General features: G+C 43.0%; 1 protein-coding gene across 1 annotated transcript; it reads right to left on the bottom strand.

The window, feature by feature from the left end:
• Nucleotides 1-239: 239 nt before the first annotated feature.
• On the bottom strand, nt 240-14,116 carry Adat2 (adenosine deaminase tRNA specific 2). Its single transcript, XM_090338017.1, has 6 exons — nt 13,813-14,116; nt 6,894-6,998; nt 4,721-4,871; nt 2,222-2,328; nt 1,136-1,208; nt 240-772 (listed from the first exon to the last, which is right to left on the bottom strand). Exons 1-6 carry the CDS (start codon nt 13,915-13,917, stop codon nt 729-731), a joined length of 585 nt encoding a protein of 194 aa, XP_090194143.1. The 5' UTR covers nt 13,918-14,116; the 3' UTR covers nt 240-728.
• Nucleotides 14,117-14,124: the final 8 nt, after the last annotated feature.

Below are 14,124 nucleotides of genomic sequence, written 5' to 3'. Positions count from 1 at the left end.
GAAAAGCTGGGCTCTGAAAATCACAGTTTGAAGCCAGGTTGGGGAAGAAAAGTCCATGAGACTCATCTTCAGTTAACCAACAGATAGCTAGGAGTTGGAAGTATGGCTCAAGCCTTAAGTGAAAAAGCCAAGCAAGAGAGTGAGGTCTTGAGTTCAAGCCCTAAAACCAACACACACACACACACACACACACACACACGCACGCACGCACGCACGCACGCACGCACGCACGCACGCGCGCGCGTATATTAAAAAGAAAGCCAGGCAACCAGTCCCCTGGGAAATCACAATGGATGGAAAAAGTGAGACTCCACCTGCACCTCCAAAAAGTGGACTGTAGGACACACACAGTCATGGCTTTCTCGATGAGATGCATGCAGGTGACGGGGTCTGGATGGACACTCTGAAAACCCGGCCCTCACTTAGCTGAATTGGGCTGAAGCTGTGGCTAAAAGACATTCACTCCTTGCTCATTCCTAAAACCTCAAGCTTTAGTTTTTTTTCCTCTTCATAAAATGTTCTTTCAGCTGTGGAGAAGCTAATGGTTGTTTACAATTGTCAGTCATTTAAAAAGCACTAATGTGTTCCCTTACAAGAGTAAACGGAAGGGCTCCATTTTCCCAGAGAATAACAACATATAAACCTATGCTCGGTCCAGGCCAGCAGCTTTGCATGCTGGGAATTTCATCCAGGTCACTGTGGGGCTTTCATCTTTCATTAAAACAAGTTCAGGGTTTCAGACAGTCCTTCTTCCGAACTTTTGATTTTGGTGCTGTGAAAAGAATAGAAAAGGAAATAGGAAAATGAGAACTAGACTCTTACCAGATTCTTGTCATACTGACTTGTTTTTGCTTTTTTGTGTGTGCTGGTATGAGGGATTGAACTCCAGGCCTTGTACTCTCACTTGGCTTTTCCACTCATGGCTGGTATTCTACCACATGGGCTATAGTTCCATTCCCAATTTTTTGCTAGATAACTACAGCATCTCACAAACTTTCTTGCCTGCGCTGGCTTCAAAAAGAGATCCTCAGATCTATCTCCTTTGTATTTGGGATTATGGGCAAGAGCCAGGAGCGCTCAGCCATACTGACTTGTTTTAACAGAGCTACGTTACTTGCAGCAGGGGAAAACTGACCATTGGGATTTTCTTGCTTGTAGAAGGCCTTCAACAGTTCCACAGCTTCCTCGGCCCGATATCCAGGGATGCACTGATGAAATGAAGGAGAGAGTGAACACAGGCCTGTGAACATGTGTGAAGTACAAAAGTGTAGATGGTACATTTCAAAAATAATGGACATCTTTTTAAAATTAATTTACTTTATTGTTATTATAAAGGTGATTTACAGAAGGACTACAATGACATGAGCCAGGATTAAATGACACTACCTATAAACTCTTGGCACAACGTAAGTGCTCATTAAGCATTAGCTATGTTAACTCCTTTTGTTAACTGATATCCAGCTAAGTGTACCAGGTAGACAAAATAGTTTAAAGTTCAAAGTGGCACATTACATTGTTTTCCTGTGATAAAGATGAAGTCGCTCATAGAGGCTAAAATATCTATCTAGTCTTTCATCCAAAAAAAAAAAAGTTTGTCAGTGTTTGCTATATAAGATTTAACAAGTACATTCAGTTTATGTTTGGGATCCAAATGGAGAGAAGAGATCATGACATGGGAAAAGGAAGGAAGGAACTGTGGTCAATACGGTGGTATAGGGAATATTCGAAGCAAAAGATGAAAGCTGAGCTCAAGGATGAGCAAAAGAGGCCAAGCGATGTGCTCAGGGTGGGAGAGTGGGAAAAACCAATGATGGATGGGCTGGGGGGAGTGAAATGAGGTGCGGCCCAAACACTCAGGGCTTTCCGAGCTGGTCAGAAGAGTGTGACACTGTGACACTGATCCAGTGAAATCTTCTGAAATGCACACAATCACACAACTGTCCCTTAAAAGCAGTGCCCAGGAGAGGAAGGGGCCCACCACTCCCCTCACAGATGGGATGGCCGGCCACTTTGGGGTGATGTTCAGAAGGAACGTTCCTTCCTGGGTTGTCAGCTAGCCTCTACCTGGGCCTTGTGAAGCTGACACATGGTTTCTTCATAGAAAAAGTGACCCTTCCACCCTATCCCCTGCCCCAGAATATCCCTGCACATCCCTGCTCACACACCCAGTAAGACACGCAAGCCCTGGAAGAGAAGCAAGAAGCACAGCAGATCACATTACCTGAAATGGTTTTCCCGTATTTGGTAAATCAGCAGAGGCAACATTTAGAACAGAGCCACAGCCACCAAATCGCTCATTCTGACAGCCGTAGACGACCAGCGGGATTTATAAGCAGAGTTAAGGCCCAGGTACCGCAATGTGGCCACCCTGAAAAAGGAAGCTCTGACTACTCTTCAAATAGTTCAGCCTGGAATGAGTCTTAAAAGTCCTGCAATCTACTTACACATGACAAAGAGGTTTAGGATATTTAGAAATTACCATCTAATAACTGCAAATGGAATTAGAACTGAGTGTAGAGTTTCACAGTTTAGTGGGTTCTCTGACTTTTCCGAAAGCACTTGTTTAGCATCATTAGAAAACCAGAGATAGAAAGCTAAGCCGAAGACTTTCCTATAAATAAATTGCTTCCTGTAATTTCCCTAGTCTACCTGAGCCCCAGTAGAAATAGACCGAGGCAGAGTGACTCTGTGAGGCAGGGGAAGAGGCAAAGTTACTCATCCTTTATTGAAATCCCATATTTTATTACATGCTAAATAAAAATCTTCGTGATTTTTTTTTAAAAAATTTATACTGATACTGGGAAAAATTCTTCCTCATGGGACTTGAACTCTGGGCCTGGGTGCGGTCCGTGGGCTCTTCAGCTCAAGGCTAGTGCTCTACCACTTGAGCCACAGTGCCACTTCCAGGCTTCACACTCTTGGTTCAGCTTTTCCATTCACGGCTAATGCTCTACCACCTGAAGCACACCTTTCGTTCTTGCCATTCTGCTGGTTAATTGGGGAAAAGTCTCATGGATTTGTCTGTCTCCGCTGGCTTCGAACCATGATCCCTACATCTCACCCCCTGATTATCTAAGATTATAGGTAAGAGCCTTCAACATCTAATTTCTGTATTACTTTAACTTTATTTATTAATTTGGGGGGGCAGTATCAACATTTGTGTTCAGGTCCCTGTGCTTGCTATGTAAGTGTTTTGCCAATTGAGCTATGCCTCCAAGCTTTTTTTTTTTTTGCTTTATTTTTTTCAATCCAGTCTCATCTTCTTGAGGCTACCCTGAATGGTGCTCCTACTTATGGTCCCTACAGTGCTGGGACGACAGTGCATGCATTGAACGCAGCTTTTTATCGATCAAGATGGAGGTGTGTAAACTTCTTGCGTGGGCTGGCCTCAAACTGAGACCCTGTCCACCCCTGCCTCCCAAGCAACTAGGATAAAAGCTGTGAGGCACTGAGCCCAGCCTGTGCTATGGTTAAAGTAATAAGAATTATTTGCAAATATATCGGTTTTAAAGTAGATAAAAATGCAGAATGAATATCTGAGTTTCTGAAGTTTCACCATGACTCTAGTATATCAGCCTCCTGAGTAGCTAGGATTCTAGGCCTAATCCACAGGCACCTGACCTTTCAAACAGATTGTTAGAAGATCCTTAGTGGTAAGGAATAGAGCTAAGTGCTAAGAGTATTTATCTAGAGTAAAGCCTATTAATTCTTGGTCACTGCAAACAACAAACAAACATCTTTAGCACTCAGTATTATTGGCAAAAACAAAAACATAAACATATTCAAAAATCTAAAATCACTCATAATCCATTATCCAAAGACTAGACACAGGTAATATTTTTCAGACCTCCTCCCCCACCCCCTATACCTACTTTAAATGAATTTAGGAGTCATCCTTATTCAACTGGTTAGCCTTTGCTTTCCTTTCTCCGACTTCTTTATTCAAGAGTTCTTTTGTGTGGGGGGGGCGGGGGGTCATGGGGCTTGAACTCAGCCTGGGTACTGTCCCTGAGCTCTTCAGCTCAAGGCTACTGCCCTACCCTTGAGCCAAGCCCCACTTCCCATTTTCTAGAGGTTAATTGGAGATAAGAGTCTCAGGTCCTTTTGTGCCTAGGTTGGCTTCGAACCTTGATCCTCAGATCTCAGCCTCCTGAGTAGCTAGGATTATAGGCATGAGCCACTGGGCCGGCTGGCTAAAAGTTCTATGTTTATTAGAATGAAAAGAAACAAGATGATTGAGAGGGGGTGGATGGGCAGAAAGGGGAACAAAAACATGAGAAGGAGTATCAAGGTTCATGAAGTAATACACCCATTACCTGACGAATGTGTAACTGTAACCCCTCTATATATTATCCTGACAATAAAATGCAAAAAATAAAAAATGAAATAAGTAACCTTACTATGTGAAAAGGCTTTCCCTTTTTGGTTAAGATATACTGTATTTTACCTTCATTAAGTCTGTGTTTTCATATATTAGGACTCAGTTGGGGTGTATCTCAAGGATACAGGATTTGCAAGGGAAAGAGGAGGAGGGGGAGGAAAAGCAAAGGGAATGAGAGAGAGAGAGGGAGGGGTGGGGAGGCAGAGAGTGAGAGAGGAAAAAAAGAAAAGAGGGAGGGAAAAAAGGAGGAAGGACGGAGTAAATAGGTTATATCATATACATGGCCATTTTCTTGGTCATAGGAAGGTGTAACCATGAACCTCTGGAGTCCGAGGATACTCATGAGGCGGAGAGCAGCTGCACACATAATGCACGGCTCCACGGTGACATACAACACGGTGCGTTCAAATACGGCAGAAGGACTCTGGCCATTTTGTCGACACCAATCTAGGACTTGATCAATGGCCACCATTTCCGCATGTCGAGTAGCCTAAGAAGGAGAGACTTGCATTGATGCTGTCCATTTCACTTGATTGTTATTTTACAAATATACAGCACACATTATAAAAATCATTTCTAAAAATGAATGAGGCTTCTGGTCCACTTAGCAGGCAACTGCCTGTTCTCCATCTCCGGGGCTCATAAGCTCAGACAGCTCATCTTGGGTCCTAGGAGAATTTGCCTAGATTTTCAGTGATGTTCCTAAGGGAGGATTCTCAATTACATTGTGGCACTGATTAAGATTCACTGTACTCATACACTACTACTTTAATGAATGGTAGCTCCTCTGTACAGCTACTTAAAGAAAAAAATAATTTTTTCCTAAAGTACTATGTTCAAAAAAAAAGTATCTATAGTCTCTGAATATTTTAAGGAAGCTTGAAATTCTGGTAAATTTTTGCTCCAGTTTCAAGTCTCTTAGGGACCTCCCTGGAAGCTAATCTATACTTAGGATGCCATCGCTTACACTGTGGGGTGCAATTTCATATACTGACACACTCTGGAGAAGCGAAGATTTGGTGATCACTCCCCCACACATGATTGGGTATATACGCAGGAGACAGTACTGTAGGAAAAGTCACAAATGTGGAATTTCAGTCTGAATCCTAACAGGATAGTCTACTGACTATGTGGTCTTACTATTACGTAGGCAAGTTAGCTCACTTTTGTAAGCCCCTTTCCATACTGTAGGGCATACTGGCATCTACCCTTTCGATGTCCTAGGGTAATCTGAATTACATGAAGCACAGTGCAGCAAAATTCTATTTATGTACTCTACTAGCTTGCTTTCCCTTCAGTTTCCCCAGTCAAAATACCTTAATGTGAACAACAGATTGATCACCTATGCAATAATTATTTATAAAATCCACTACAATCACATGACACTGCAATATCAATAATTTATTGAAATTCAAGATATGTAATTACATTCTGTGCAGGATAAAAATATCTGCCCCAAACAAGCATAAAATCAGGCAGGGCCAACTGAAACACACTGGTCTATCTATGTTCTAGGGCCTAGTTTGAACCATGGCCTGTGCTGTCATGGAAGCTGGCAGCAGTCAGCAGCAAGCTGGCCGGGAGATGTGCCACAGAATCCCAACATCAAAAACTTGGAGGTAAAAGGCAGTTAAGAGAAGACAGCACAGTCCTAGCTAAAACCAATGGAGAGCTTAGAGAAAGCTTCCCCAGCCTGCGTCCTATTTAAAATTCACACTCAATATTCCCAAATGTATCTCCCCATAGCTCCCAACTAACAATCGCTGGATGGAATCAGCTAAGTCACCTCCCTCTTTTACTACTGAAGAAATGTCAGCATCCATTGAAGACACAGGAAAAGAGGAAGTGGTATCAGAGGCAAAAGTGGAGCTCAGGAGTCCTCAGTTGGGGTCAACTGTTTCCCTAAGTACAGTCAAAGGTTAGTCTAAATGACATAATACCAAAATGGACCCAGTTAAATTCAAGGGGTTAAAAAAAAAAATCTAGGCTTTGGGAGGTTGACCAAGACTCTGTTCCACTGAAATTATCTGCTACAGAAATTCCTATTAGGCTAGGCATGGTGGTACAGCCTGTATCCAAAGTTACAAATTGAGGTTGATTTTTAAAAAGTCATTAGGAGGAAAACATTTAAAGGCACTAACGAATGTATTACAAGTTACATTTATCTACTTTGCAATGTAGGATTTTCTATATATTAGATTTGCTTAAAGCAGAGATAGAACTGTTTCTTCCTTGCTGACACTTAACACAACTAAACTCCCCTTTGGTTCCACTCAAGTATTAAACGCTGTGAAATAGAAAATCCATGAGGATCTTAGATCTCCATTCAGTTTTTCTGAACTTTCCACATCTAAAACAAATGAACAGACACAACAAATCACTGTCACCATTCAACAACAAGACACTGAGGAACACTTCTCCAGCCCAGACCACAGAGGGCCTCACTGGCCTCACCAGCTTGCCAAATGCCCTGGCTCCACACTGCCCCACTTTGGGCCCCTCATTCTCATACGTTTTTGGTTTGGTTCACTTCATTTCTTCCCTTCCCCACGACTTCATCGTTGTAGATCATAAGACAGCCAACAGGAACTTCCATATTTTCAAGGGCATTTTTGGCCTGAAACAGAGTAGAAATACCTGAGATGGAAAGTTCTGTACTTGAAAAGTCCACTTGAAGAGACATGGTAGCATGGACAGGATACATGACATAGGTTATGGACTCACTAGATCCACAGGAAGAGTTACAAATGCCAACACATTCTCCTGTGAGGCACCTGAACATTTTCAGTTACTGTGACTAGATATATTTAACCAACAAGATTCAGCTAGTCACACTTAGTGTCACATTTTCTGGGCTATCATTGTTCTGAAGATGAGTAATCAATGTGAGAAGTCCAGAGAAAAACAAATCCCAAATAATACAAAAAAAAACTGTACCAAAGCTTTCCCTTTTCTCAAACCCAGCCTTGCTGCCATACTGAGGCACCCATGTTATGTGCTGCATGCTCACGAGAAGAAAGACTCTTCAAAGGCTTGACTTCTCACCTGGGAAGCCAGGGGAGCCAGAGGAACATTACTGACCATGGTTCTCCAAGAGCCCAAGGTCACCTCCTTATTTACAATAACATCTGGAAATCTGCCATTGGAACATGTTCCCTTGTGAACATCCTATTTGCTTACTGTTATTTTTTTTTTTTTTTGCTTCTCTAACATTACAGAAATGATCCCGTAGAACCTCAGTAGCATAAAGGTAATGAAGCTGAATGTCACCTTGCCTATGTTTTCTTTCTTAGTAAGACAATGGAAGTTTAGGGGTGCTATTTTTAAAACAGTTTAAAAAACATTTTAGAAGTCTTTATGTATTTATGCATGTAGTTCATGACCCAAATTTCATGGAAATATACACAGACACACACACTCCTATGCTCATAAAACTGAGAGCTCTGTGAGTCCTGCAAGTGTGTCAATGAAATATTCCTAGTTTTAATAACATACTGTAGTGCTGTGAGGTGTTTCCACAGGAGGAAACAGGAAACATGGACCTTCCCTATTCACTTTTTTGCTGTTGTTGTTTGCAATTTCCTGTGACTTAAAATTGTTTCAAATGAAAACTCTCTAAGTTGAAAAAGTTAAAGGTTGAGTGCGGTGGATCACACCTTAATTCTATCTACTCAGGAGGCTGAGATCTGAGGATTACAGTTCAAAGCCAGCCTGGGCACTAGAATCTTATCTCCAGTTAACCACTAGAAAACCTGAAGTAGTGCTGTGGCTCAAGGGGTAGGGTGGTAGTCTTGAGTTGAAGAGCTCAGGGATAGCACCCAGGCCCAGAGTCCAAGTCCCAGGACAGAAAGCAAGAAAGCAAGAAAGCAAGAAAGAAACGAAGGAAGGAAAGGAAGGAAGGAAGGAAGGAAGGAAGGAAGGAAGGAAGGAAGGAAGAATTCTATGCTTCTGTCAGAAAGAATGACATTGCCCCATTTGTAAGGAAATGGAGATTTAGAAAAAATCATATTAAGTGAAGTAAGTCAGACTCAAAGGAACAAAGGCTCAGTGGTTTCCCTCACTTACCATCATCAGTACAAACCTTGGGCTCTCCTAGCAGAGAATTACAACAGAGCAAAACCTAGATACATAAGGCCGCCAGGATATAGAAACAAAAGCCATATAATGAGTGATTGTTGTTCTTAATGTACTGTGTTATCTCTCATCTCTTTTGCTGTCCCTTGGTTATCTCATATTGTCACAGCATTTTACCTTGTTATCTGATATACTATATATATGTTTATTTGAAATAGGAAAGGGAAGGGGGAAAACAAGATGAGGGGTGGGGATGGGGGGAGGGAAATGGGAACCCAAACACAAGAAAGGGTATCACTGTTTGTGAAATAATGCACCTTCTATCTGGTGAATATAATGTAATCCTTCTATTAATTACAATAAAAATGAAAAAAAGAAAGAAAGAAAGAGCTAAAGGCTGAGAAGCAAATACAAGTAGAGTAGGCAAGAATGATCTTGCAAAGGAGATTAAGAAGTAATGGCTAGGGGCTGGGAGTTTGGCCTAGTAGTAGAGTGCTTGCCTAGCCCGCACAAAGACCTGGGTTCAATTCCTCAGTACCACATACATAGAAAAAGCTAGAAGTGGGGGGGGGGGAGGGAAATGGGTACCAAGACATGTGAAAGGGTATCAATGTATGTGAATTAATGCACCTTCTATCTGGCAAATATCATGTAACCCTTTTACTAATTACAATAAAAAAAATAAAATAAAATAAAATTGCAATCCAAAAAAAAAAAAGAAAAAGCTAGAAGTGGCACTGTGGCTTAAGTGGTAGAGCTCTGGTCTTGAGAAAGCTTAGGACCTGAGTTCAAGCCCCACAACTGCCCCGCCCCCCCCCAAAAGAAGAAGGGTAAGGTGTGGGAATCAGGAGTATTTGGTATTACAGAAGAGCATAGGAAAAGAAAAGGGGGGAAAACCACTAAGCCAAAAAGAATGGGAGGTCTGACCTGCAGAATTCAGTGCCACAGAGCAGAGGCCATTGTATGTGATGGGGAAATGAACAGTGGCATGTAAAGTAACTTCTCTATGGATTTAATGTCTGGCTTCCCACTCTATTTTTCCCAACAAACCTCTTACGAGGCAATGTTATGTCTCTTCTCAAGTGTTCCTTGAAAATACAAGGGTTAATCATTATATGAGAGCTTAGTTTTTCTAGGCCTATTTTAAACACTCCTAAGTATCAATGCATTTAGTTTATAAGCTTACAAGACAGGTATAATGACTTTCCGGGTTTCAGTGATAGGGGACTGAGGTATGGATAGGTCACATGGCTTGCCCATGCTAGAGAGCTGGTCTCCAATCCAGACAACTTGGCTTGTCTCATTCACTTGCTCAACAAACTGTGTAGAGACTCACCAGATGTCAAGTTCCAGGGCTCATGGCTCTGTTCTGCCTGTCATCTCTTTAGTAACCACTTCATTTCACTGATCAGCTGTTTAGTCAGGGTTTGGCTTTAGAAGTGGGTCAAGTGACAAAAAGAGGGAAGGTTGGCAAGGGAGTGAGACATGGAAAATTTAGGGTTTTAAGAAAAATCCTGCAGGCATCAGCTTGGTAAGGCCTTTCTATAAACCAACCTCCTTAAAGAACTCTAAGTGACCCTGGGAGCCATGTCAGCCATGCAGAAGATAATGTGAGACCAGGGGAAGGGGAGGGGGCAAGGAGGGCCCACTTCATTCACGTGAGCACTGCAGCATGCAGGGTGCTATTAGCCTGCAGCTTCCTGCTGCTATCAGGTGGTCAGAGGTCTGGGCCTGTTTGTGCTTTCCTTTCCTCCCTCGGGATTTTTCTCTTTATCCTTCTGGCAAAGTTATATCCTTAGAAAACATTAAAAGGGCCGGGAGTTTAGACTAGTGGTAGAGTGCTTGCCTTGCATGCACAAACAATCGGGTTAGATTCCTTGGTACCACATACATAGAAAAAAGCAGGAAATGGTGCTGAGGCTCAAGTGGTAGAGCTTTAGCCTTGAGAAAATCCAAGGACAGTGCTCAGGCCCTGAGCTCAAGCCCAGGACTAGTGAGAAAAAGAAAAAGAGACCAAAATTCATTCACAATTTAAAATGGCATCTTGATCTTACATAAATTAACAAATGACCATCTTTCAAGAGGAAGAACAAAAGCTCTCTTCTACCCACCCCCTATCCTGAATGCTGGTTTCCATTTTGTGTTATATGTATTTGATTTGTTTTTTCTTTACTAAGGATCTGCCCTGTTAGAGATAAATGCTCCTGTGTGGAAGAGCTGCTGTAATACCTGAGTATTTTCTCTAAAGATAGCACCACTACCCACTCCTTGCTGGTAATGTCCTAATAAAGGGGGAATAAAGGAGGAAGTTAAGCTCCCAAAGGAATATTTACTACTAAGGACAAAAAAAAAAGGACAAAGATGAAGAGGTAGAAGAGGAGACTCAATTCTCAATTCCTGGGAAATTCTGATTCCTCAACATGGTGTTGAAAGCCTTTCTCCAAAACATGGTGTTGAAGGCCTTTCTCCCTTCCCCACCAGCCAGGACACACTCTTCTCTTGGTCTGTGAATTCTGGCCTTGACAGAACCAGAATCTCCTTTGAGAACATGATGAAAGTCCCCTACTTGCATAATGAACGCACTTACAGTACCTTATACATAGTTTTCGAGTTCAGAGATCTGCCTAAAATCCAGGTCAGAGAGTTCTGTTCTACACATACAGTAGACCGAACCCTTCCTTTCTTCATGTCTGACAGCTCTTTGATCAGCCCTCCCTTTGCTTTCTATTGACTCACATTCTTCTTATTATTATTGTTTTAAAAATTAAAATTCTACGCTTCCATCATCAGAAAGAATGATATCACCCCACTGGTAAGGAAATGGAAAGACTTGAAAACAATCATATTAAATGAAGTAAGCCAGACCCAAAGAAACCGAGGCTTCATGGTTTTCCTCATCTGTAATAATTAGTATATGTCTAGCAAAGGCTCACAATAGCTCAAGAGCTATGTACATATGACCATATAAGATGATGCTAATCAAAATAACCACCAAGATTTAAACAAGAGACTTTCCCTTGTTGTTTTTAATGCACAATGTGAAGTTATTTCTTATTTCCCCCACTTTGGTTTATCCCCTGTTGTCAGTGTATTTGATTTTAGTAGCCCGAGTCTTTCATATTCATTTATCTGATTTGGGGAAGGGAAGAGGAACAACAAAATGGTGAGATAAAGGTCAAAGGCAACAGCAATACTTACAAGACAATGTGTTAGAAATGAACTTTACAACTTGGGAGGGGGAGGAAGTTAGGGGGGAGGAAAAGTGGGAGAAAACTAAGGGAAGGGGTAATGTTTAGGAAGAAATGTACTTACTACCATATTTATGTAACTGTAACACCCTCTGTATATCACCTTTACAATAAAATTAAATTTAAAAAAAAGGAAGAAATGTAGTTAACCTGATTTAAACATTGTTATGCATCTATGGAAATACCACAGGGCACCCAAAATGTACAATCTTTACATTACATGTTAGTTGAAAAAAATTTAAGATCACATACTGACTCTTACTTCAAAAAATAAAAATAATAAAATAAATTTAGAAGGAAATCTATAATTTAACTTAACTAACTTGATGAGGATTGTGCTACTATAATCTCATAGCAGTTTCTGTCTCTTAGGTTGGTCCCCAGACACGTACCAAGCTCTTCCATTTGTGCATGGCCTAATCCTCTCTACATTGCCTCAAGATCTAGCACAATTTATACACAAAATGCCCAGAAAATGCATACTGTAATAAAATACAATTGATTCTAGAAAACTTGCAACTTCTTTCCTTCAATGAGACTGGATTTGTGAGTGTGTGCCCAGAAGGAATGAAGCGATAAGGTACCACAAGTGTATACTCCATGCCGATGGAGGAAGTGATTTCTGTATTTGTTCTCTTCTCTCCCCGTGATGGGACAGGCTAAAGAAACAGTGCTTGTAGGAATGCCCACAGCTGGGTCAGTGGAGTTAAGAAGGAGAAAAGAGAAGGAGAAAGTGACTTTCCCTGGGGCCTAGTGTGGGCTCCAGTCTGGGGAAGAGGGCTGGGCAGTGGGAGGTTCTGGAGAAAGATCATTTCCCAGATATAGATGCTCTTATACACTCAAAATTCTCAACTCTGGACTTGGCAATGAGACAAGCTGTTGAAATCTTTGAAAGTCAGGCCGGGAGTTTGGCCTGGTGGTAGAGTGCCTGCCTAGCATGCATGAACACCCAGGTTTGATTCTTCAGTACCACATACATAGAAAAAAGCAGGAAGTGGTCTGAGGCTCAAGTGGTAGAGCACTAGCCTTGAGAAATCCCAAGGACAGTGCCCAGGCTCTGAGTTCAAGCCCAGGACTGGAAAAAAAAATCTTTGAAAACCCACCTCAAATTGGAAGAAAAGAAAATAACAAACAAAACTGAAGGAAAAGGTACCTGCAAGCATTCTCCTGTGATGAGACTGACACAGCCGCACCAGACTAGTGCCAAGGAGAGGAGAATTTGGCTTCCTGAGACTGAAGTGAAATAAAAGATAATGAAAACTCAAAGGAACTTTCAGACAGAAAGTCTCTCTAAGTGGATGGGTTTTCCGAACTTATGAATAGTTAAAAGTACTGAGCCAGTACTCCAAACCAAGAAGCTTCCTGAAGCTCCTTTTAAAGAAATGGAATCCCCTGATGAATGTTAAGAGAAAAAGGAAACGTTTTGAAGAACACTACTCATTTAGAACTGAAGAAGACTCCCTGGGACCTGCATTCCCACCCAACAGTGGCACTCACCAGGCCGGTCCCCCAAACCCTGCAAGCCAGAAGCAAGGCAAGGGCATGGTGTATCTGAAGAGGTCAGTCAAGCAGACCACACTCTTCGGCAACCAAAATGAATGTCAGGTTTTCAGCTGCTTCTCAAGATGATGAGCTTTGACTCACCAAGACTCCAGCCAAGTCTCCACCGGTGTCCATATCTGGACGCAGCCCCCAAAGACAAGGGGTTTAGAGAGTAGACGAATGAAGAGGGGAAAGGGGGGCGGGGAGGAAGCATACAGTCAAGACATTCAATGCACGTCCTGAAAAATTAAGAACAGTGAGAGGAGGTGCTGGGTTGCGGGGCGATGGGGGAGAGCGATGAAGGGGGCGACCGACCAAGACGCATTGTGCCCAATGGCAACTCCTTTGTACAACTACTTAAATTTAAAAAGAAAAAAGCCTTGAGACCGTCACCCTCCGCCCCCAGAAAATCTGCAACTACTTAAAGATACTGGAGAAGAAAAGGTGCTGAGAGAGAAGCCCCCGGGTTTCCCAGGAAAGGGAGGGGAACGCGCGCCGCGGACCCGGACTCCACCCCCGGGGTCGGGAAGGGAGCGGGCGATCGCTCCGCCGCCCGGGGCTCCTCACCATGCGCATGGCTTCCTCCATCCACTTTTCGGTCTCCTGTGCGGACGACACGGCGGTCGAGACGACTCGCGCTGGCCTAGACACGGCCACCGTCTCGGCTTCCATCCCGCTGGCTTCAGCTACGGTTCCCGGAACCGCGGGCCTTCCGTGCCCGGAACGCCGTGCGCGCAGGGCCCTCGTTTCCCGGGGCGGAGTCGAATCGCAGAGCACCGGGGAGCGGTTTACGGACGGACCTGTGCGCCCAGACCGGAGAGCGCTGGCGGCGGCCACCCAGGAGCGCGGCTGCGCGGCGGCGGCCACGCCCCCTCCCGC

Source organism: Megascapheus bottae, chromosome 8 (assembly GCF_031878675.1).
Source record: "Megascapheus bottae isolate mThoBot1 chromosome 8, mThoBot2.hap1, whole genome shotgun sequence".
Classification (NCBI taxonomy): Eukaryota; Metazoa; Chordata; class Mammalia; order Rodentia; family Geomyidae; genus Megascapheus; species Megascapheus bottae.
The sequence above is the reverse complement of the archived record's forward strand: the minus strand, read 5'-3'. Positions and strand labels throughout refer to the sequence as shown.